The sequence below is a fragment of the Drosophila gunungcola genome, assembly GCF_025200985.1.
Source record: "Drosophila gunungcola strain Sukarami chromosome 2R unlocalized genomic scaffold, Dgunungcola_SK_2 000006F, whole genome shotgun sequence".
Lineage (NCBI taxonomy): Eukaryota > Metazoa > Arthropoda > Insecta > Diptera > Drosophilidae > Drosophila > Drosophila gunungcola.
Genome location: NW_026453168.1, coordinates 3,776,899 through 3,800,135, shown reverse-complemented (window position 1 = coordinate 3,800,135; position 23,237 = coordinate 3,776,899). Strand labels below are relative to the sequence as shown.

Here is a 23,237-nt window from a genome sequence, read left to right as displayed (position 1 = left end):
AAATGTTGACATGGGGCATGGGAATCACAGCACCCACATCTTTTATCAATCTCTGATAATAACAGATCCGAAAAGTGTTTCTTTGTTTGCTTATGGCAGTGAAGGAAATTACGTTGAGTCATGGTTTGGAATTTTTAACGGGGAAAAAAGTGAAATTAATAAAATACGTTTGAATAGCATTGTGTTTTTTAAATACTATCAATATTATTAAAAGCTTAAACACGTATAAAAAATATCACAATTTTGATTGTATAATGTTATATGTTATATAAATGAATCAAAAATTGTATCTTAAAATATCAATTTTAAATGTATATTAAATTAATAAAATAAATATTACGTATTTATAATTAAATATTTAATTTTTAATATTCCACTTTTGTAAGGTGAATGTTTAAAAAAAAAATAATAATTGAATAATGTAAGGTGAATGTTTAAAAAAATAATAATAATATAAGAGTTCTAATTTTGCTATATGATGAAGACAATCAAAAACACATTTAGTTAAAGCTGTAATAAGCTTATAATGATAAAGGTATTTATCTATTTATTACCATTGTTGTTGACTAACACTTTATTATTTAAAATTTAAATGAATTTATTGAATTTTAATTAAAGAATAGCTAAAAATATGTACAAAATGCAATAAATATATTATTAACTTTGCAACCTTTCCTTCGATTTGAAGTATTTATAAGCCCCGCTGCAGTCAAATGAACTGCCAGTCCGGTGGTAGTAATCATTAATCAATTTAATGCACTCCGCCTGGCTGATTAAAATTGGGCGCATGTCGCGACCAGTGAACCAAATTAAGCCCTTGGGAGTGGCCCCAGCCGCCCAATCGAAATGCCAGCTCATGTCCGGGGACATGGGACTTGGTTTGGATGTGGATATGGACATGGACTGGGAGACTGGGAGTCTGGGTGACTGGAGCTGAGACCTCTGGACCGCCCGGGCGACAGGCGAACAAAGTGTGTGTCAGTTGCAGTCAAGTGGAGCCATAAAGCTCCCCGATCCCACAGATCGACGGTGGCGATGGCGATGCCGTGTCAGCTACTGCGATCAGTCACTGGCGAATGGGTATTGGATTGGGACTGGGATTTGGATTTGGATATGTGGATATTTGGATATGTGGATATGGTTGTGGATTCGGTGGTGGGCGGTTGGTTTTCAACTATAAATTTATGGCCTGCCCAACGTCAGCTTAATGAGCTGCCTGCATCCATAATGCCGGCCCAAAAAGACGTGAGCATTGGAAAAATAGTGCAAAAATACAGAAAAAATAAAGGTAAAATAGAGTAAAAATAGAGAAAAAAATAGAGAAAAAGTCAATTGGATTAGATTAGACGGCGCAGCTGTCGTGACAGGTTGAGAGCTGAGTTTGGAGTTTGGAGCTTGGAGTTTGGAGTTTGGGAAACGGGCACGAATGAGAATTTATGGCCAATGCCAGCCGAGCTGGATCTCGGCCAGATTCAGAGCTCTGGCTGCGTGCAGGGTACGCAATATGTTATAATGACTTCATTACACACAAAAAATAAGCAACAGGAGTCGGAAAGCTGGCTGGAAAATGGCAATAAAAAGCCAGGCTTTGTTTTGACTTTTTCCCCAGCCAAATTTGGCCGCTTTGATTCGTCGCATAATTGGCAATTATCGTGGCAGATCGAGTCGTGGGCGATAATCCCCTCTCCACCGAAACCCCTTTTTCGTTTAGCTTATTTATTTATTTTTTTTTTTTTTTTTGAGGCAGCACGCAATCCCTGCGGGTTGTCTTTGTGTGTGTGTGGCAGTAGCAGGATTTATGCACTAATGTGGCTCATTGTTTATTGTTTATTGAGCTGTGGTGGGCATGGTCAGGTGCGGTTTGCGGCCATTTATTAATTGCAAATCCATTCACTTTGCCTCCAGTGGTGCGCGGCTTTAGCCTTAGGCCCACAAGTGAATGTGGTGCAAAAAAAACAAAAAAAAAAAACACACAGCCAAACTCCTGCACGCACATTTGCATTTTATGGCTGAAATTAGCGTCTAATTGGAGTTTACACGCTGCATATTTTATTCGTAAATAAATTGTGTTTTTGCAGCGCCCGCTTTTCGGGGGTTTTAGTTGATTTTGTGTTTTTTTTTTTTTTTTTGCCAGTTGTGAGTTGCCAATTGCCAATTGCCATTTGCCGAATTTGTCAGCGTTTCTCGCTCTCTCAATCTGAATAGGCCCGAAGTCAAGTGCTGCGATCCGATCCGATCCGTTCACCACGCACTCACACTCACACTCACAGTCACACTCATACTCACACTCATGCTCATACTCACATTCACACTCATTTGCGGGCACCTGCAATGGCTGCTCGACTTTGGTCTATGCGGCGTATGCGTGATTTATAATTGCGAGCCATCAGCACAGGCACACAAACCACAGAGACACTCGCACACACACTCGCACACACACACACACACACACACCTGCACAGGTGCATGCAGTAGGCGTGTTCATTAGTCGGCCTTAAAACGCACACACTTCCAAAATGGCGACCATATCGCCAAACCGCCACATGGCAAACTTATAAATTGAGCAACCAAAAGCAAATCTTGAAAGTGACACAAATCGCCCGAGTCGCAGGTGGCGATTGCTCAGACTCAAACTTGGATACACTCGGTGAGATCAGCACAAGTTCCCAGGAGCCTAATCAGATCAGCATATTCTTGACAAAAGGCACGACTTATGTGAAACATTTATTAAAGTCCGGAATCAATGGTGCTTTTTTTTATAAAGTATGGAACAATTATACCTTAAGCGATTTTGTTATTCTAAAATAATAACAAGCAAATTAAGACCCAGTATATTTTATTTTGCGGAATATAGTTATATGATGCACCAGGAGACAACTTATATGAACAGCAGCTGAAATTTATGATTGTGTTAGAAGAAGCTGAGCATAATTAAAGCTCTTAGCATTCACACATAATAACTAAGCTAAGCTATTGCGAAATATAATTCCATATAAAATTCAGCTAATTAATTTATATAGGAAATCGTATAAATAACTTAAAAGCTATTTTTTGTACATTAGGCTTGGCTAAAATGGACAAACTATAAGATATAGAATTAAATCCGGCCTTTGGGATCGGGCTTACCAAAGCCTATATTCAGATCATCATGCTCTGAAGGTCAAGTCAATTAAAACTTAAATCATTTAAGTAAAAGTGAAAACAACCTTTATATATTTTTTGAATCTCTGGCTAACATTTTTATATAATTTATAATTTTCTCAATTCCTTTGCTTTGGTATTACAATATAATATAATGTTTATATTATTTATCATGTTTAATGAAGGCTTATTGTCAACAATTTCCGTTGTTAGCAGTGAATTGAATCTAGGGATTTACTGGGTTGACCGCAATCAAAAAGTTGAAACTCATACTACGTCACAAGATACATTTATGGAATTTGCACCTGCACAATGTGGAAGTGTCTCTGGGATTTAGCCCGAAATCGGATGCTTTACATGTCGTCAGGTCGGAGGCATCTCAAGCATCTCTGGAGCTTCTCCTGCTCCGTTTGCAGCATGTTGAACAAGTGCTTGGTAGCTCGGGCTTGGAGTTATCTCGAAGAAGTGGCTCCGGTACCGCTGCCGAGTGACAGGCGGTGGCTACCAGCGGGTAGCTTGAAATCCGATACGCCATTTGCTGCTCCGAGTAATCCCAATGCGATTCGAGGCGGATCGCAGTGCACTGCCCACTGTGGGCTAGAATTTTCCAATTAACTTCGCATTAGCCCGCCCAAAGTTAAGTTCTGGCGACTTGCGTCGAGTGTTTATTCATATTTCGCTGCTTCTGCAGCCTGTCAGTTGGGGCCATGTAACGTCATCCGGGAACATGACAGACGCGGTCTAATCCCGCAGCCACCATCCACATTTACACTCACATCCACATTCACACCAGCGCTTGGCCAGCAGAATTATTAACGCCATTAACGGCAATAGAAATATTTGTGCAGGCCGCCTTAAGGCCGTCTTAAGGCCCCCAAACCCCGATCCCCGATCCTCTTGTCCCGCCCAATAATGTCCAAACGGGTTCCGCAGAGGCAGAGGCAGAGGAGGAAATTACAAGTCATGGCTACAAGCGCCTGCGACTGTGGCCCACAAATGTGACTAATGGCATTTCTGAATGCAGATTCAGCCGCGGATCCACTTGGGGTCCCCAGGGAGGGGCCATGCAGCCAACTCCTTTGCAGTTCTTTAAGTTTATAGGCAACAATTTTTAACGCCTCGCCAGGGAGACCAATGTTACACTTGCAAAAAAAGTCAGCTGGGGTATTAAATGCAAATATAAAAGCGCATGTCTTCTGTTTAAAATATTATTCAAATTATGACAATTTTATTTTTTCTACTCATATAAAGAGAAACTGGGTGTTTTTTTATGAAACCCTTAAAAATATAGGATACATTTAATGGAGTCTTGTTAAAAGTCCAGTTAACACTGAAAGTTGATGTTTTTTGTACTTAGGTAATACTATAACAATCAAAAATCGAAATCCTTTTAAAATATATTATTTTAAAAACTTTAAAATAAATTTTTTTCATTAGAAAACGGGAACTAAAATAAACATATATTTAAATCCTTAGCCAAATTGCCTTTATTAATTGTAATTTTACAAGGATTTTTCTTTATCATCGGACCAATTTTGCTCAAAAATCCGTTTATATATATATATATATATATATATATATATATATATTATAAACTATAAAAAAATTTAAATTGAAATATATGCATACAAATTCGAATTTTTTTCGTGTGCAGCAGATTCCGTGTGCGTGTGCTTTTCTGCAGCGTCATTAATTTTGCCATGAATTGACAAAAACATCATAAACTACTTGTTGAACAGAAAATCCACTTCGGGCGACAGCATCCCAGCATCAGCAACCCAGCATCCCAGCATCGATGCAATCCAGCCCACGCGCCAATGGAGCCCAGCTGAATCTGAATTTGAATTTGAAGTGGAAAGGAGTGAGCCAATATCAGTGTAAGCCGGGAAAGTTGGGGATCGGATAGGGAGTTGGGATTGGTATATGGGGTCTATCTAAAGAGGTGGAGTAGGGAGTTGGGGGATGGGAGATGGGAGATTGGAGATTGGAGACTGTTGCCGCCCGGCAGGCTCATGTTCGAGGCTCCGGCTGCCTGTGCGTCTGTGGGGAGCGGCTGCCTCATAAATATGCCAATGACTTGGCCCCCGTCCTCCGACTCCTCCGATCCGCAAAGTGACCTGCAGCTGGAGGGCTTATACCAAATTAATGAGTCCGAAGAATGCAATCTCCGCTTGATCAGGAGATGAGGAAGGAGTGGACCGGATAGCGGTGGTAAATTGGACAAACCTATAACTGTAACTTGCAGTTTGTGAGCCAATTTGAGTTCCACCTTTTATGTGACAGGGAGTGATGGTTAACTTTGTATTCCCAATCACAGTCGCATGGTGATTCAGCTTTTTCTATTACATTGTATTCCCAATGCCAGACATAGTAATTCAGCTAAAAGGCCATTTAAAGAACCGCATCTGAAGTTTAATATTGAATGTGCCCATCTAGATTTGGGAATCATTTTAAGGGTATGACGAGTATGACTTTCCATGACTTGACCATAAGTTACAATACTTTTACGGTCTAAACAACAAACTGCAATATCTTTTTTCGGCTGACTACGTACAATTAATTCAAAAATTGTAAGACTGGTCTCAAAATTATTATGTTTCAAAGTTTGAAAGCCAATCGATAAAGAATCTTTTTACAAGTTTACCATCTTTTATCACCCTTTTTATTATAAGAACAATTCTCAAGGAATAGCACTCTAGTTTAATTTGTCGTGTCCAGAAGAGTTTCCCATGTTATTCCCACATCGCCAGCTTGCCCTCTTTCTGCTGACCCACACGGCGTATGCTTAACGTTAATTAACGTAATGATGGCTGGGAACGCTAACGCTCCACAATTTAAGCCAACAAACATTTACAAACAGGCAACAGCAATTGGATGTTTAATGGAGAGTGGACTCCAATCAATACCCTTACCTCCCCCCCTTCCACCCCTCCCCTCCCCCGCACACAAACCCCTGCGAATCGCATCTCGAAAAACAAGTAGCCGACAGGAGAGCCGGGCAAAAGGTAAATCGAAGCCGAGATTAATAGCGATAAGGCTATTGATTAGCATTTTAGCCACTGCCATTAGATGGAGGCAGTGTAGCTGCAAAAGATCTGCAGACGTTGTAGATGCTATCACCCCATGGACAAGAGGAGAAGGAGGAGGAGGAGGAGGAGGATGGAGGGATCTCGAGATCGTAAGGTGTTGCAGGCATGCGATGCGGAGATAATTCAAGCGGATGCTAGGCCAAAACCCGACTCCTTGGCTGATCGAAAATTAAGCGCATGCCGGCAATTTGCATAAAAGCAGTTTAATGTTTAAATGTTTTATTGAATCGGGTCTCGATTACCAGGCCAACAAGGCAACGAAGCAAGGGGGAGATAGCCGAAATGGAGGCGACTCTAATTTGCAATGCAAATCTGGGGCTGCTGCAACTAAACCATTTGATCCGGGCCCAATCTCAAGCGATCCTCTCCAGCCAGAGATGGCTATTTGTAAGGAGCCAAGCGAAGCCGGTTTTTTAATTATGAAAAAAATCGATAAGTTATCATGGCCGGGCGAGGGGATGGGGGCCAAACGGAACGTGCGTGCTCCAAAAGTGGGAAACGCTGCTCCAAAACGCTGATCAGTTGTCAATCAAAGGCGACGCTGATGCTTCACACTCGAGTCTGCTGGGGATCGAGGGGGGCAATCAGGGTGATAAAGGTGATCGGCGATCGGCGATCGGTGGTCGGTGGACACTGGACATGGAACCATCATCATTAGTCGCTGCCGGAGACATAGAGACACGTTTAATCTCGGCCGACGTGCGGCAGCAACAACAGTTGCTGTTGCATTTGCTGTTGCTGTTGCTGTTGCAGTTGCAGGAACAGCTCTAATTGCGGAATGGCAGCTGCAAAGTCTGGAGTTTGGAGACCAGAGAACAGAGACCAGAGCCCAGTGCCCAGAGCTCCGTTCTCCAACTCGAAACCTTATCCAACTGTCAACGGCAGTCAGCGGCGCAAAGTGACGCCTGATCTTGAACTGGTTCTGCCGACCGATCGCTACGCGGTGGTCCACGGTGGTCCACGGCCATCAGAATATAAGACAGCCGCATATGCAAGTGGCTCCCGTCGCCACACGATCATATCCAATCCAATCCATATCCATTTTCATTTCCATTTCCATTCCCTCTTGGCCTTTCCAATTTCAATTCCGATGGCGATGCCGATGCCGAATTTCCAGCCCTGCTGTGACCAAATTGCGTATCGAGTGATCACCAGATATCCAGAGTTTCGGGGTCCGCCGAGGTCTACCACATGCAGTGTCATTACTCGATTGGCGCAGGAAATCATAAATTAAATTCGATTGTTTGACAAGGCTCGCGAAATGTTTCCATTTGAGCCATAAGCGTCGCCCCACTCCACTGCACTCGTCTACACGGGGGGAAATCTATGTATCGCCAGTAATTGACACTTCGAATAGCAATTCCTATTATAGTTATAACATCTTAACATAACATTTCGAACCCCTATACGTGTACATTTTCGTTCTAATCAATTAAATGTTTTTAAAAACGACTAAGCAATTGGTAATATACTTTTTGAATTTTTCCTTAAATACGAAATAGTAAATACACAAAAATAAGGTTAGTAAATATTATAAAACATTGAAATATAATGTTCCATTTATTTTGTGTTTTAACGCGAAACCAATTTTACGCAGAATTTAAGATATCCTTTAAATATCATTCTTTATTATTCAGTGTTGAAATCAGAGACCGAATATAATCGTTTTTGGAGCCCCTAATTTTTATTAACCTATTTTGCCAACTGTTATCCTTAACTGGTTATCTATAAATACCCATATCATTTAAACTTTTAAACTAGGTTTATAAAGGATCAATTCTTTAATTCTTTATATTTAAAAAAAAATTCTTTTTAGGCCAAAGTCTAAACGCAAATAAGATGAAAGTGCTCTATAAATTAAATCATTAATGTGAGTAATTTGTCCTTCTTACCTTAATTATTGTTTTCTTATCAAGCAAAGCTCAAGTTAAATTAAGTTTTAACTTATTTTGTTATCATTTGTAATCATACCCTAAGTGGTTAATTATCAATTCTTAAACATGTTTCTGACGTTTATTAAGCAAAAATAAAGTTTAAAAAAATTAGTTTCTTATGGTAAACACTTTGTATCTGATATTGAAATACTTTTTTCTCTGTGGCGGATCGGATATCGCGAGCTCTACAATTAGTACTACATGCAACTGCAACTGCATCTCCTGCTTCCAGTGTCCATCGGACTCCGACAGCTCCAGTCGGAGGATGGATCCAAAACGGGCAAGTGGCCGGCAAGCAGTTCGTACATTCGTGCAATGTTGGCCAATGCTCCCCCCCAAAATTGGCGTGCAGCGGAAAAATGAGACAACGTGATCCAAAGACTCTCCAGCGATCTAGCCGCCGATTCCAGCTCCAGCTCCAGCTCCATGCAGCACGCACATAATTCATAAATGTTGCCACAGCCATTGCCATCGCCTTCGCCATCGCCATAGCAGCTGGCGGGGATCTGGAGGTACATATCTGCATCTGTATCGGTGTCTGCTGGGTTGGGAGATGCATTGGCACGCACTTGGCCAGCTCCACTCTCCATCCTTCATGCTCCATCCTCCATCCTCCAGTCTCTGCTCGCCGCATTGGCCATCAACACCAATCGCCAAATGGCGTTCGTGTGTGGCAAGTGACACACGAGGCGCTGCAGCACAGCTGGATGCGTTCTCCTCATCCACTCGCATCTGGATCTCGGTACCAGGTGGTTGAGGATGTGGATGTGGATGTGGTGTGCCAACAATGCCTACAAATGGGGGCCATCCATCAGAGCCCCTGGAGTTGGATTCCCACAGCCGGGAGAGCTAAGATCGGGATAAGTGCCAAAGCCATTAAGTATAATCCTCACAATGAAAACGGAATTTGACTTATAATCCCTAGTCTATGCTGTTAAAAGACTATAATATATTGGTCAAATGTGGTTCAGAAAACAAAGCATATATCATTTTACCATTAAGAGACAACAACTTTCTAATTAATCTATTAATATATGTATATAAAACACCAAAGAGAGCTGAATTTGTATGCTTCTCACTTGACTTAAAAACCCATAGTTAATGGTGTAAAAAAAAATTGCTAAAATATAGTCAAGAAAACACACCAATGTATCATTAAATTAATCAAGAGGTAACCCACAATGAAAACGGACTTTGTAAGGTACTTACTTGTCTTCATAATCCCTAGTTTATGCTGTTAAAAAACTTTAATAAATGGTTAAAACACGGTTAAGTAAACACAACATTTATAATTCAATCATTTCAATTCAAGACATAACACGATTCTAGTAAATCTATTAATGAATATATTCCCCCAATGAAAACGGAATTGTTTTGGTACTTACTTGGCTTCATAATCCTCGCTTCATGCTGTTTAAAGACTTTAATATATTAGTTAAATATGGTTAAGCAATTAAAGCTCATATTCTAGCAATCAAGAAATAACAATTATCTAGTAAATCTGTTTAGAGTTATTTTATGTCTATGTTTCTGACCCACGAATTTGATACTCAAAAGAAATCATACATAGAGGCAAGGCAATTTCGATAATGCATTTAAGTTTATTGCTTCTCGTTTAGTTTAGCTTAGTTTCACATTAGTTTAGCTACGCACTAGACGACTTCGTTCGTTCGTTCGTTCACACTTTAAAACTTAGGTTAATCACTAATAGCAGAATGGGTGGTCCTTAGCTCTACAAGTGGTTAGATCCACTCGGGCCGCTGCTATGAGCGGATGCTCCCCAGCAGCGGCGTGCTCTCGGCAGCCTTTGAGGTAATCACGGTATGGCGGGATCCGGAGCCGGATCCAGCTGCAGACGACGGAGCAGCCGGCGGTGGACGTGGTGGCCAGTGGCTCGGTCCCGGACGCTCGTCCTCCGCCTCGTCGATCCGGGACTGACGCGCCTGCCGCCTCTGCTGGCTCAGCTCGTGCAGATAGAGGGCGCTCAGGCACATGTCGGCCACGCCCACGTTCAGGGGACTGCGGCCCACGCGCGGCTCCAGGCCGCAGAGTCCGTAGAGCAGGGTGTCCGACGGACCCTCCAGACGGCCCTCGGCCCGGCTGAGACGCAGCCGGCGCATGCTGTCCAGCGGGCCCACGCTGGCGGACAGATTCTGCTGCAGCATCTGGCGGAAGTCGCTGGCCGCGACGGGGAATCCTCCGGACACTGGTCCCTGTTGCGGACGCAGCGATTGCGAGATCTCCAGCTGCTGGGGCGTCAGCTGGGCCGTCAGCACCGAGTTCGCTATGGAGCAGTACTCTGCGCCCATGGTGCCGAACGAGATGAGGCTGTTGGTCAGCGGATTCTCCTGCACAAGCGAGGTCTTCGCCTGCACCAGCTCGCCCACGGCGTGCTCGCGGACGCCGCGCAGGAACTGTTTGGCCTCCTTGGGCATCTGCCACTCGGGATTGTTGAGGGTGAAGCGCACCAGCGACATCTCCGTCTTGCCGCCGGCCAGGCTCGTCTGCTGCTGCGGCTCCTGCTGCTGCTGCGGCGGCTGCTGCTGCTGTTGAGCCGCCGGCCGGGTCATCTCCTCTAGTTCGCTGGCTAGCTGCCAGTCGGGATTGCCGTGCTTGCGCACATCCATCTGGGCGAAGGAGCAGACGTTGCCCACGCCCCGCACGGACACCGTGAATGTCCTGAAGAAGCGCACCAGCTCAATGGCCTTTGGCCGGAACACAAAGATCAGCACGAAGGGCGTGATGAACGGACTGAAGATCTCGCTGAGCAGGTAGCCAGCCTTGAACTGGAAGAAGTTGCTGAACTCCTGGCGAACGCGCGCCGTGTGCGCCTGCTGTCGCCACTCGGAGGGCAGATAGTGGACGTGCGCTAGGATGGCGGTCATCAGTTGCTCCGGGCACCATATGAGGTTCTCGTCGGGAATGAGCGTTCTGGAGACCACACCCACTGCCGTGAGCACTGCGATGATGGTCAGCACATGCTCCACCTGGAAGACATGCTCCTCGTAGATGCCCAGTCCCAGGATGAGCAGCAGCAGGCCTCCACTGATGAACAGCAGGTTCCGGGCTATCACAGCGGCCAGTGGCGAGGAGAACGAGCTAAGGTATCGGTCCGCGTAGTCATAGGCCCGATTCAGCCTGGCGTCCAGCTCGTGGTCCAGCTCGTTGAAGTGGCGCAGGTAGAGGCGTCCGTAGTTGGACCAGGTGCGCAGTCCCAAAGCACTTGGCTCCTTGCGCAAGATGTTCGCATAGGAGAAACTGAAGTAGATCAGCTGCCACACGAAGATCAAGGGGGCCAGGAGCAGATTGAGCAGCGCCACGCCCAGGATCAACTTGGAAAGGCGCTGGGCCAGCTCCGTTTGATTGCTCCTCACCGCAAACTCGTCCCGCAACTGCCAGTTGTTCTGGAAGGGTGATCCCGGGCCGCGGAACAGGATGAAGTCAATGTTGAACAACATGCCGCGACTGAGCGAGACCACCTCCCCGTACAGCGGTATGTGGAATCGCACGGGCAGCAGCTGCTTGTTCATCAGCGCCACCAGGTAGTTCTTGAAGCGCAGCACCCGGTGGTAGATGTCCAGTTCCGTGAGCGACTCCTTGTCGATGCACATGTGCTGCTCGGCCTGGACGCGCCGGATGCGCTGCTGCACCTCGTGCCACGTGAAGTTGTCCAGGTCCGTGTCCTCGATGTGAAGCGCGGTCTGGTAGAATCTCCGGATATCGGCGTACTGCGTGATGTGGTAGACCATTTTCAGCAGCCGGATGCCCAGGTAGATGGCGGCAATGAACACAACCAGGTAGGTGATCCAGCCGAAGCTGGCCACGCACTCCCCCGTGGGGATGATCACATCGGATATAGTAGTCTTGGTGGGATTGTCTCCCCCGGGCAGGGCATCGCCAAAGAGCACGTCGAAGCGGACGCAGTGCGTCACGAAGGCCAGCAGCCAGACAACGAAGCCAAACTCCAGCACCTGCAGCATCTCGTCCAGCACGATCACCCGGAATCCGTGCTTCTGCTGGTACTGATACATCCGCGAGAAGAACGAGTCCAGGTCCTCAATGTGGTTCCATCGCGCACGCCCCGTCTCCGGAACCATGTGGATCATGACGCCACTGTTCCGGGGCGTATCCTCGCCCTCGTGCTCGGTGTCGTGCTCCTCCAGCGCCTGCTCCATCCCGTGCTCGCTGTGGGGGTCCAAATCTAAATGCGCAGCAGCTGCGTTCGCTTTTGCGTCTTGTGTTTTTGCTGGGCCTTGGCCTGCGGAGGGAAGCTGCTCCAGGAACGGACTGGCCGCCTCCTCGGCCAGGGAGCGGTAGTTGATATGGGGGCTAGACATCGCCCAACGTCAAGGTCAACCGTGCTGCCTATTTATATCGTTGTATAGTATAACTTGGAAAATTCTTTGTTGTTTGATTCTGCTGAACCTTCCCAGCGAACAGCTGATTCTGAGCAGCGTAGTGTTGGCCAACGGCGAAATACTGGGTAAATAATGTGTAGGCGGGCTGACGTAGTACCTGCAGCAACGCGTTCACACTGGCATTGCAGTTGCAGAAAAATAAATATAATAAAACACAATTAGAAGTGTGTCGGTCATTTAATTTGGAGCCCCAAATAAAGGCTACTACTAGTAGTTTATTTATAAGTAGTAGCCTAAATTTCTGTTGGTTACTTGATATCTAAGTATTTAGAGCAAGCAATTCAGGAGACTTTTCATACTTGCAAAAATCTACTACCCGAGCTATTTTCTTATACTTACACACTTTGGTGTGGTTCAAAATAAAAATCTTTTTTTTTAAAGAATCAACATAAAACTTGTGCTTTCGTTTGTTATTTATATGGTGCATTTCATTATTATTTTTAAACATTTTTGTTGCATTAAGTGAACTAAAAAATCGTTAATGCCATTTTCTAACTGCTAAAAGAGTTGCGCGCAGCATAAAACGACTAAAACTGCAATCAATGATATTATTGGGAAGAGTTGGCAGTTCTGCCTCGCATTTGTAAACAAATTTCTAGAGCTCGTTGAAAAACTTTACAATTTTTAATCAAAAGCAGACAAGATGGGTAAAAGACAGCATCAAAAGGATAAAATGTTAGTGCCTTAAAGAGCCACAAGCATATGAAACTGAAAATAACCCCTTACTTTCTACAGGTACCTCACGTACACGGAATGGAGTGAGTTGTACGGAGGGAAAAAGGTAGAATCCGCGGAGAACGACCATGTCAAGTTCAAGCGGCTTCCCTTCGAGCACTGCTGCATTACTATGGCGCCCTTTGAGATGCCCTACTGCGACCTCCAGGGCAATGTCTTCGAGTACGAGGCCATTCTAAACTTCCTGAAGACCTTCAAGGTGAATCCCATCAACGGGCAGAAGATGGACTCCAAGTCCCTGATCAAGCTGAACTTCCACAGAAACGCCAACGATGAGTACCACTGCCCCGCCTTGTTCAAGCCCTTCAGCAAGAACTCGCACATCGTGGCGGTGGCCACCACGGGAAATGTCTACTGCTGGGAGGCCATCGACCAGCTGAACATCAAGACCAAAAACTGGAAGGATCTAGTTGATGATACGCCCTTCCAGCGCAAGGACATCATCACCATACAGGATCCTCAAAAGATAGAAAAGTACGACATATCAACCTTCCATCACATCAAAAAGAACCTGCGAGTTCTCACGGAGGAGGAGCAGCTGGAGCGGAAGAATCCCGGCAGCGGGCGCATCAAGACTATGAATCTGGAGACCAAGGAGACGCTGGCACAGCTGCAGCAGGACTATCAGCCGGCGGAGGAGGAGCCCTCCACCTCCAAGCGCACAGCCGACAAGTTCAATGCCGCCCACTATTCAACTGGAGCGGTGGCCGCCAGTTTCACATCCACCGCCATGGTGCCCGTGTCCCAAATAGAGGCGGCAATTATAGATGACGATCTGGTTAAGTACGAGCGGGTTAAAAAGAAGGGCTACGTTCGTTTAAATACCAATCATGGCCCTCTCAATCTGGAACTCTTTTGCGACCAAACTCCTCGAGCCTGCGACAACTTTATTAAGCACTGCGCCAATGGCTACTACAACAACGTTATGTTCCATCGATCCATTAGGAATTTTATTGTAAGTTTGATCCCTTAACGAGAGGCATGTAATTAAAATCGTTTATACTTAAGGTGCAAGGAGGTGATCCAACGGGCAGTGGATCTGGTGGTGAATCCATTTGGGGCAAGAAGTTCGAGGACGAGTTTAAGCCAAATCTCACGCACACTGGCCGAGGTGTTCTCTCCATGGCCAATTCTGGACCCAACACCAACGGCTCTCAATTGTCAGTTGCCAAGTATTCATTTTCCCAAACATTGCTTATCTGTTTTCTACTTTGCAGCTTTATTACTTACCGATCCTGCAAACATCTCGATGGAAAGCACACAATCTTTGGCAAGCTCGTCGGCGGCTTGGACACGCTTCAGAAGATGGAGAACATCGAGGTGGACAACAAAGACAGACCAATTGAGGACATCATCATTGAGAGCTCTCAGGTCTTTGTGAATCCCTTTGCCGAGGCAACCGAACAGTTGGCCAAGGAGCGCGAGGAGGAGGCGGCTAGCAAGGAGGAGACCGTCAAGAAGGAGGAGCAGCAGAAACGCTTGAAGGAGCCCTTAAAAGTATATAGGGATGGTGTGGGCAAGTACCTGAAACTACAAGCAGTGGCCAAGAAACCGGACTCGTCGCTTTCTGCCTCCCAAGCAGCCAAGAAAAAAAAACTAGCAAATGGTTTTGGAAATTTCTCCAGTTGGTAGTCGTTGCCCTTGCGAAAATAAAAGTTTAAGAGATTGTATGTTGGTAGAAAAGTATTGATATTGACTATTTATCAGTGGATTCGGTTCCTCCATCTGTGCGCTCTCTATCCTGCCAGCTTTTCTTCATCTCCTGCAGTTTGCCCTGCCTTCGGCGCCGCTCCGTTGACTTCCTCTGCTCTTGTGCCTTGATCTGCGCCGAAATCGAATGCTCCCCATTCAGATGGACATCTAGTTTCTCCAGCAACAGTTTCCGTGCCTCTACCCGGTTCTTGGATGCCAATCGATGAGTGTGGCACTTGATGGTGATATTGGTGGGCAGGTGACGCAGGAACACGCAGTTCGAGGTCTTGTTAACGGCTTGACCACCTGGTCCACTGCCGCGCATGAATGTCTCCTCGATTTCGGACTCCTGTAGCGTGGGAAAGCGGGAGTAGTCAAGATTAGCTGTGGATTTGCAGCGCACAGCAGGCGGAGGAAGGGCCAAAAATCGCACCAGACTTCTCAGCATCCTTACAAAATGCGTCCCTTCTTCAGCAGGGTCTCTCCGCGCTAAAGAATAAGAGGTATACTTTATATTTAAGAAGCTGTTATGAAATACGGTAGAGTTGTTTACCTTAAAACTAAACTCTACTTCTGCCGGATTTGTAAGGGATCGGTTGTCCCGGAACTCGTGCCGTACTCTTCCCAGAAAGTAGTTTTTGTCGGTCAGCTTTAAATGATTGCCGTAACGAATTAAATGTTTGTACAAACGCAGAATTTGCTGCCGCGAAGGTTGAATCATTTTTGGATTTTGTTATTTTTTGCTCACATGTGTGACGCAGTGTTGGAAAATGCGGAATGCGGAAGATAGGTTGGCAGTTCCGTCGCAATCAGCTGTTGCAGCCCGCGATCAAAACAAAAGCAATGCTGATAATGAAAACAGTTCCAAAATAATACGATTTGATAAGGATGAAAGAGTTAAGTGAAATATAAGCGCCAAATCACCATTACAAGTTAGTAGATAAGACTATAGTCGATTTGTAGCCTTTCGCTACGCACACCCAATAATTATTGCAGGCTATTTAAAATGTCTGATTAGTTTTAATCTCTGCAATTACGTTACGGATATGATTACACTTTGGCCAACTTGTCCACATCAATGCCATCGTCAATGGAGACCCCAGTCAGTTGGCTCAGTTCCAGCATTTCCTGGACCTGATGGGCTACCTCCTTGTCCACTACTTCCCCGCCCTGTTTCATTGTGCGTTCGATAAGCTCCTCATTGCTTGTTTTCTTGGCAAACATCTCCTCCGGCGACATGTCCAATGGCTCCACCAAAGTCATGAGGAAACTGCAAGATATGGACACGCTGTACGGCAGGAATCGCACGTATTCCTTCAGAAGCTCCGCCCGACTAAAAAAATGGATTATGTTAGATCATAGTTTTAATACATACATGTATGTGTATACAGGGGTCAAAAATATCAACTATCTTATCATTTCGAACGTATCTTTTTTGATTAAGGCTGATAGTGTTTATATCAAATAAATAATCAATTTTTTGGTAATAGCAGGGAATGCAATCATTATGCGCATTTTTTTTTAACCAAACATAATCATTTTGAATTTAGTAAGAATGTAATAATTTAAGTAATAATAATACATTCATTATAAGGAACAAAAAATAGCGGTTAAAAGTAAAGGTTTCCTGTAATTTTAATTGCATTATATTTCGCGATCGTGTTTTTTGTTTTTATATTTAAAACTTTAATATAAAGTCTATAATTAAAAAGTATTGAGGGTTCAAGAAGAGAATATTTTAACTTAATTTTTAAAAACAAAAATGTTGTAAAATTTAACTCTGGATTTATATACTATTTTTAATATATTCTGGCTTTATACACTAGTTTCAGACTCACCTTATGTCCTTTGGAACCTCCACCTTGGCGTGACTTCTATAACTGTCATATAGCGCCGTGCAGTATTTATCGAAGATGGCATCAAAGTTGGGATAGCGCACGTCGGCGTAAATGGATACGGCCAGAAAGACGGCGAGATCGATCATGGGCGAGGAGACACGCAGGGTCTGGTAGTCGAACATCATGATCTCCTGCGGCACCTCCTTGTCGTTGTACCTGTAGGCGACGTTGTTCCTCACATAGTCCCCATGGCAGAGGGTCGCCAGTGGTTCCCTGGGCGCCACTCGTTGCCTGCCATAGAGGTTGTAGTCCGTGATCAGGAAACATAAGTTCTTCACAAACTCCTCGTCAATCTGGGGCTGAAAGGTGGCCACCGCCTTGGCCGCCCTTTTGATACTCGTCTTCATGGTTAGTTCCCACTCCGGATGAATCACATCGGAGGCATAGCGCGATTCCTTTAGACCGTGGGTCAACTTGGCGAATAGCTCCGGATTCGTGTGCTTCATGGCATAGGCAAAGCCATGGAACTGGCCCAGGTAATCCACAGCAATCAAGGCATGCTCCAGGCTTAGACCCACCCGATCCTTGGTCACGCGCCATCCTTGCTCCGCAAAATTCTCCAGAATGGCCACTGCCGAGTACGGATTCAACTCACTGTAATAATACTTGGGTGCAGCAAACTTTCCGCCAGCCAACTTCTGTATTTCTGGAAGAATTACCGTGTAGAAGTTGATCTCGTTGCTGAAGAGAGCTCCAAACTGAATGGACTCGTAAACTTTTGGCGGCATCATAGGGGTTTTCTAAAAAACATTAATTTCAAACCAAGATTACAATAGATTGCTTGATTATCATATTGCCCAATTATAAATAAACTTTAACAGGTTTGAGAGAAGATTGAACAAAAATTCCTATACTATTTCACAATGTTTGCCAAAGATGCATTAAATCGGTTCTCTTGATAGACTTATCAGTGTTTTCCGCTGAACAACAAAACTGGCATATGTACATATGTATCTTTATCCGTAAACGCAGTTACGGGGATTTATACTGTGCACTGAACACACTGCAATAATTCCGTGACTTGGGTACTGTGATGAATTTAGCCCATTTTTAGATTTCCAACACCCTGCCATTTAATTGTTGTAAGCGGTGATCAAATTTCATTACCTTAACGACCATTTTTCGTTGGAACTTTTCACCGTCGTATTCAAAGTTATGGTAGTCCGGTAGCAGAAGGTGAGCATAAAGGCCTCTGTATGTCCGATCACATCGATCTCGATGTCTCCCACCCGGAAGGTGTTCGCCTTGGAGTCGCTGTAGTTGTCCACCAGTCGTCCGTTCTTCAGAATGTCTGGGAGAATCGTCGATCGCAGCCACTGCGTCTCCGTCTCGATCTTCGACATGGTGAATATATATACTTAGTAGTCGCACAATTCGAACCGCTTGGCTTCCGGCAAACAACTGAAAACTTTGGGATACTTACAGTTCATTTTGTACTCTCGAAAAGCTCACGCTCAATCTGAGGCTACACCAAACCCGATCAATTAAGAGCGGCATCAAAAAGCTTTCCAATCAAAGAGCGTTTTGATTAACAATAAAAATCTTTAAAAAAATTTAATCAATAAAAAGCTTCCTTGCTTTGTGTTTGAAATGGTTTTTCCAAGATTATCTCTAAGCTTGCCAATGATTTGTTGTCAAAATTGTTTTGTTTTAAAGCAGATGCAAGTTCATCGTTGATGATGCCACTTAATTGGTACTTACTGAACATGACCGGGTCGTTGACCAAAACCAACACCTATGTCCGGAAGTACACGGAAGGATCGGATGCGCAGTGGCGTGATCAGGACTACACCCAAAGCTCCGAAAAAGGGAAGAGCTTCGTTCAAGATCACGGAATTGGATAGAAGATCTGCTGCCTCCTTTTCTTCGCGGAAGAGCAATCGCTCTGGTGGCGACACAAAAGTGGCCAAGATTTCGCAAGACGATCGAAACAGGTCCTTTGGAAATTAAGTTTAAATCCAAAAAAGAGCCAGTCGTCCAGGATTCTCCACAAATGCGGCAGTTCTTCGACGAGGTGCGACAGCGGGAGCTCAAGGACTACTACCGTCAAATGAGGGCTGCTGAAAGGGATCCAAAGGAGTCTCTTGAGTGTCCACATTGTGGTCTGCCAAAGCGTGGACAAGGGGATCTCACTGCGAACATTTACTGCAGGGGAGATGAGAGCTTGAAGGGGAAATTGGTTGGGGATAGCGATGGTTTTAAGGACCTCACTTGGCTGTGGAACTCCTCCACGGCTTATTCCCACTCAGCGGTGAGCTGTGAATGCGGTGGAGGTGGCTCCACTACCTTGTAATCTATTGTAATTCTTTATTCAGGCATTAAACTTATGGGGGTCACCCCTTTTATATAAGTTATATAACCTATATATGTTATACATTGATGAGATAATACAAACAAAATTTTGGATGACCCCCATAAGTGATTACATAAAGCAAGCTATGCCCTTGTTGCTTTCCCCCCTGGCTTAGCTTTTCCCTTCCACTTCCAGTCTCAGTTTGAAGTCCAAATCTTTCGTACCACATCGAATCCAACCCACGGGTATCCTAGATCCCATGATGTTTTCCGACCCCGCCCAGGAGTCAGTGGCGACACAGACGGAGCCGCAGGCGATCCCGACGCCCGCCTGCACTCCGCTGCTGATGGTGGACGAGGATGGACGGAAACGGTACTGCTACCACGGCGGCAAGTGCAAGTGCGCCACGTGTGCCAAAATACGGGCGGAACAGGCGGTGCAACTGGATCGCGAGCTGTTCGCCTACATACCGCACTCCAAGCTGAAACTGGAAGTGCCCATGCGAATGGTGAAGCCGAAGCAGTACCGCCTGGAGGCCCGGCGAGCTGCTCCGGACATGGCCAAACGCCTGCAGGATGACCACGAGAGGCTGAGGGCCGAGTACCCCAGCTACTACCTTCCGGACCGGTACTTCAGCGACAAGTTCTACGAGTTGCCCGGACCGCAGCACAAGCAGACCCAGACAGACATCCCCATCGGACGCTTCGGCATCGACGGCTGTCCCTGCCCCAATAAATCACTTTGCTACGATATGTAGCTGTAGTCCTGGGCAGGATTCGGGGTGGGCATGGAGGTGTTAATAAAAACTGAAACGGGAAATCCAAATTGGCTTTTAATGTTTCATTGCACTGGTCTTAATTTAATTAGGAGTATCGTGATTGTCAGCTATGTGTTTATAAACTCGTCCAAATTTAATTAGCTACACTATAAAAATAAAATTTGGAAATCTCCGCTTTTGATTCGGCCAGCATTTAAATCAAGCAAAACATTTTTTTTGTTCAGACAAATTTTAAATTGAATTGAATATAGATATAGAGATAGACAACAAACAACTTTCTTCAAAGTACAAAAAGTATACCAATTTTGCTTTTTTTTTTTGTTCCATTGCAGCAAAAATATGTGCTTAACTTTTAAAGGCCAAATATCCCTAAAAAATAGAGAGGCAGCACTTACGAACGGTTAAAGTCGAAATTAACCAATAACTGATGTCATTGTCATCTATAGATGGTAAACATTTAGAAAGATGAATGAAGATACGAATGAAGATTTTTTAAAAAGAAATTCCTAAATTAAGTAAGGTGATTTTTTTTTATATAAATTCGCTTAACACTTTCAGATTTTGCTCTAAGATTCAAAATGTATTTTAAAACCGGAATAAGGATTCTCATTAGCTTATATGCTAAGAACAAAACCCTTTTTTGTTCTTAAGTTTATGATTATCTAACTTTTAGCCTTAGCTTTAAACCTTTAACTTTAGCTTTCAGCTTTAAACATATATTTTTAAATGTTTAAATAAAATTAAATAAATAAAATATTTAAAACAAAAAAAAAAAAGGGGGGAAAAACATATGATCAAGTTGCAAGGCGACTCCTATCATTTGTTTACTTACTAGTTAAAATTGCAGGACTCTTCCTCCGTTGAAATCTAACAAAAATGCTCCGTAGATGCAGCTCCCGGATGCTGTCGAGGATCAGTGTCCGCCAATACGCCGATGCAGTCAACATCACGGGCAGTGTGCGAGCGGCGTACGCCAAGGGAATGGCGGCACGACCCCTTGACAAGCTGCTGCTGCCCAAGTCCATGTACGGCGGAATCAACTACGTCACCCTGCTCACGGGCAGCACGATCATCGGCCAGCAAGGAGCCCAGTTCGTGACGTCGCTGCTGCAGAGCAGCCGGGTGCCCGTGGAGACGCAGATCATCGAGGCGGGACAGGACGATGAGTATTTCAACTCGGTGCTGCGGAACAGATCCGCTGTCCACGTGGACATCCAGGCGGATGGGCCGGCCAAGGAGAAGGCGCTCAAGATCAGCAACGATCTGGATTTGTATGTGTTCAAGACCCGGACGCGCAGCTTTCCCGGATTCAACTGCCGCTTTCCGGGCGTGGACATCCAGATGATTGGCCAAAACAACATGGGCAACTACAGCGAGCTGGAGTATTCACCCGTAAAGGGTGTGGTCGAGGCCCTGTCCGTCGTTACCCAGAAGAGCAATGAGAAGTACCTAAAGCACGCCTTCGCTGCGGCGGCCAAGGCGGGCCGGAAACGGGTGACGTTGATCAACAAGGCCAAGGAGTGGCCCATTAGCGATGGCTCCCTGGTGGAGGCCGCCACGCAGATGCACTGCGACTACAAACACTGCCTGGAGCTGGAGCTCATGGAGGTGGAGGAGGCCGTCAGCCGGCTGATCACTGACCCCGCCTACTTTGACTGCCTCTTCGCCAGCGATCGCTATGCCACCTTCCTGTCCACGATCTGCAGTGGAGTGTGTGGCGGAGCCAATCTCTTCAGTGCCGTGGAGATCGGCGATCACCATGCCGTGTTCAAGCCCCTGCAGACGAAGCTCTCGCTGACCAACTATGCCACCCTGAGTGCCTATGGCATCGTGGCCACCATTGTGGACCTCTTCCAGCACCTGGGCCACGACAAGTGCGCGGATGCTCTATGGTCCGAGATGCTGCGCACCATGGACGAGGGTATCCGCACCCAGGAGTTCGGAGGCAAGGACAACGGCGAGTACGTCATCTGCAACATCGTCAACAATCTGCGCTGCCGAAGTTTGGGTATGGCTTAAGCCAGGAAAAAACCTGCGGTGAACGCTGCAACATCGAACGCAATCTGTTTTTCCTAGATTAATAATAAATTGAGAATAAAGGCTAACTTTTCCTAAAATTAAAAAAAAGAAATGTTTAACCAACACTACCAACATTAACTTTACTAAATCGTTGACCAAAACAAATTACTTTCATTATACAATTTTAAACTATTTAAAATCGACAGCCATCAGGAGTTTCGACGCTTCAGGTTATACTTGAGCTGGGGATCAAAAGTTCGGTTAATAACCTGCTTAGTACTACAAATATTTCCGAAACACTTAAAACTTTCCAGCCAACTACTCAAAAAAAAAAAAGAGAAAAGGAAGGCGTATATAGGAATCTTGCATTTTAAAAACAATTAGTTAAATTAATTTAAAAATATTCATTTTTGTATAAGTTTTTTAAGGCCTATATGCATCGGAAATACTTGTTTTTGGGCGCCTAAAACTAGGCTTAGGGCCCGTAATCGCACCTGCTCCTCCTCCGTGCGCAGTTTACTCTCGCTCATCCTCATCTTCCAGTTGTCCGTGTAGGTCACCAGCTCCACCATCGTCTTGAAGGAAACAGTTTTCCGTGGCTTCTTGAACAACTTGCCCTTTGCTTTTTTACTAGGATACTTCATGTAATCGTAAACGATGGCCTGATCATCCATTTCATTGATAATAACCTTCTCCGTTTCGGCTAATTTGGGTAGATCTTCCACCATCTTAGGAAGTTTCTGTGGTTTCTGGCGTAGTATTGTTGGGCTGTCCATGATCCGGGGGCAATTTAGTGTGATTTTGTCATAGAGCTATCAAAAATGTATCAAAACTTCACTTGTGTGTTGCTGAAAAGTCAGATTCCAAGTGCCTGCTGCGGGTGTGTAATAAACGTTATGTCCTCCCATTTGCACGTACAATTTGAATAAATTTATGCTCCCAGCCGTAGGCTGTAAACAACTACATAAATACCGGAGTAGAACCTATTCTGGGTGATATTCGGGGGGTGGTGGCAATAAAATGTCTGGCCAGAAGTGAAGCATATTTGCAGGCGCCAAAAACAAAAGCCACAACACAATTGCCCAGCATGTAGGGCCGTGTAAGCCCCAGTCGATACTTTATCATCATGCAAATGGCCAACGTGCCTCCTCTATAATCCCTACCCCGGCTAATAAGTACGATAAACGACTCCGCAACACAAACAAACAGCGAAAGGGAGCCGAAGGATAAACAAAGGCAA

The 23,237-nt window shown here is 45.0% G+C and overlaps 9 protein-coding genes across 9 annotated transcripts; 4 read left to right on the top strand and 5 right to left on the bottom strand.

Moving 5' to 3' along the window:
* Positions 1 to 9,745: 9,745 nt before the first annotated feature.
* On the bottom strand, positions 9,746 to 12,622 carry LOC128254719 (autophagy-related protein 9A). The gene has a single exon (XM_052983971.1). It carries the CDS (start codon positions 12,499 to 12,501, stop codon positions 9,928 to 9,930), a length of 2,574 nt encoding a protein of 857 aa, XP_052839931.1. The 5' UTR covers positions 12,502 to 12,622; the 3' UTR covers positions 9,746 to 9,927.
* Positions 12,623 to 13,087: 465 nt separating this feature from the next.
* LOC128254722 (RING-type E3 ubiquitin-protein ligase PPIL2) lies at positions 13,088 to 15,003 on the top strand. The gene is made up of 4 exons (XM_052983980.1): positions 13,088 to 13,257; positions 13,318 to 14,272; positions 14,326 to 14,477; positions 14,535 to 15,003. Exons 1-4 carry the CDS (start codon positions 13,226 to 13,228, stop codon positions 14,947 to 14,949), a joined length of 1,554 nt encoding a protein of 517 aa, XP_052839940.1. The 5' UTR covers positions 13,088 to 13,225; the 3' UTR covers positions 14,950 to 15,003.
* On the bottom strand, positions 14,983 to 15,457 carry LOC128254732 (mitochondrial translation release factor in rescue). The gene has a single exon (XM_052983996.1). The coding sequence runs from the start codon at positions 15,455 to 15,457 to the stop codon at positions 15,014 to 15,016; it is 444 nt and encodes a 147-aa protein (XP_052839956.1). The 3' UTR covers positions 14,983 to 15,013.
* On the bottom strand, positions 15,361 to 15,870 carry LOC128254734 (MIEF1 upstream open reading frame protein). The gene is made up of 2 exons (XM_052983998.1): positions 15,563 to 15,870; positions 15,361 to 15,498 (listed from the first exon to the last, which is right to left on the bottom strand). Exons 1-2 carry the CDS (start codon positions 15,728 to 15,730, stop codon positions 15,460 to 15,462), a joined length of 207 nt encoding a protein of 68 aa, XP_052839958.1. The 5' UTR covers positions 15,731 to 15,870; the 3' UTR covers positions 15,361 to 15,459.
* A 139-nt stretch (positions 15,871 to 16,009) lies between these two features.
* On the bottom strand, positions 16,010 to 18,335 carry LOC128254725 (uncharacterized). The gene is given in 4 exon segments (XM_052983987.1): positions 16,010 to 16,342; positions 16,848 to 17,647; positions 18,015 to 18,064; positions 18,067 to 18,335. Coding segments are annotated over 4 exon segments (1,317 nt in total). The 5' UTR covers positions 18,251 to 18,335; the 3' UTR covers positions 16,010 to 16,059.
* A 189-nt stretch (positions 18,336 to 18,524) lies between these two features.
* Positions 18,525 to 19,279, top strand: LOC128254730 (uncharacterized). Its single transcript, XM_052983994.1, is given in 3 exon segments — positions 18,525 to 18,670; positions 18,672 to 18,832; positions 18,834 to 19,279. Coding segments are annotated over 3 exon segments (615 nt in total). The 5' UTR covers positions 18,525 to 18,583; the 3' UTR covers positions 19,201 to 19,279.
* A 76-nt stretch (positions 19,280 to 19,355) lies between these two features.
* Positions 19,356 to 20,026, top strand: LOC128254731 (uncharacterized). Its single transcript, XM_052983995.1, has one exon. It carries the CDS (start codon positions 19,460 to 19,462, stop codon positions 19,955 to 19,957), a length of 498 nt encoding a protein of 165 aa, XP_052839955.1. The 5' UTR covers positions 19,356 to 19,459; the 3' UTR covers positions 19,958 to 20,026.
* A 752-nt stretch (positions 20,027 to 20,778) lies between these two features.
* Positions 20,779 to 22,072, top strand: LOC128254680 (isocitrate dehydrogenase [NAD] subunit gamma, mitochondrial). The gene has a single exon (XM_052983896.1). It carries the CDS (start codon positions 20,855 to 20,857, stop codon positions 21,995 to 21,997), a length of 1,143 nt encoding a protein of 380 aa, XP_052839856.1. The 5' UTR covers positions 20,779 to 20,854; the 3' UTR covers positions 21,998 to 22,072.
* A 39-nt stretch (positions 22,073 to 22,111) lies between these two features.
* LOC128254809 (uncharacterized) lies at positions 22,112 to 22,875 on the bottom strand. Its single transcript, XM_052984118.1, has 2 exons — positions 22,492 to 22,875; positions 22,112 to 22,239 (listed from the first exon to the last, which is right to left on the bottom strand). The coding sequence occupies exons 1-2, from the start codon at positions 22,771 to 22,773 to the stop codon at positions 22,207 to 22,209; spliced, it is 315 nt and encodes a 104-aa protein (XP_052840078.1). The 5' UTR covers positions 22,774 to 22,875; the 3' UTR covers positions 22,112 to 22,206.
* Between the last annotated feature and the right edge of the window lie 362 nt (positions 22,876 to 23,237).

Bases quoted from the DNA above. Each gene is read 5' to 3' on its own strand.
- LOC128254734 (XM_052983998.1), bottom strand. From the start codon at position 15,730: ATGATTCAACCTTCGCGGCAGCAAATTCTGCGTTTGTACAAACATTTA. The intron at 15,499-15,562 runs GTAAACAACTCT...CTTATTCTTTAG, and splicing joins AAGTAGAGTTTAGTTTTAAG to CGCGGAGAGACCCTGCTGAA.
- LOC128254722 (XM_052983980.1), top strand. From the start codon at position 13,226: ATGGGTAAAAGACAGCATCAAAAGGATAAAAT. The intron at 14,273-14,325 runs GTAAGTTTGATC...TTTATACTTAAG, and splicing joins GATCCATTAGGAATTTTATT to GTGCAAGGAGGTGATCCAAC. The intron at 14,478-14,534 runs GTCAGTTGCCAA...TCTACTTTGCAG, and splicing joins AACACCAACGGCTCTCAATT to CTTTATTACTTACCGATCCT.
- LOC128254731 (XM_052983995.1), top strand. From the start codon at position 19,460: ATGATGTTTTCCGACCCCGCCCAGGAGTCAGTGGCGACACAGACGGAG.
- LOC128254680 (XM_052983896.1), top strand. From the start codon at position 20,855: ATGCTCCGTAGATGCAGCTCCCGGATGCTGTCGAGGATCAGTGTCCGC.
- LOC128254809 (XM_052984118.1), bottom strand. From the start codon at position 22,773: ATGGACAGCCCAACAATACTACGCCAGAAACCACAGAAACTTCCTAAG. The intron at 22,240-22,491 runs GTGCGATTACGG...TTTGATCCCCAG, and splicing joins TGCGCACGGAGGAGGAGCAG to CTCAAGTATAACCTGAAGCG.
- LOC128254732 (XM_052983996.1), bottom strand. From the start codon at position 15,457: ATGCTGAGAAGTCTGGTGCGATTTTTGGCCCTTCCTCCGCCTGCTGTG.
- LOC128254719 (XM_052983971.1), bottom strand. From the start codon at position 12,501: ATGTCTAGCCCCCATATCAACTACCGCTCCCTGGCCGAGGAGGCGGCC.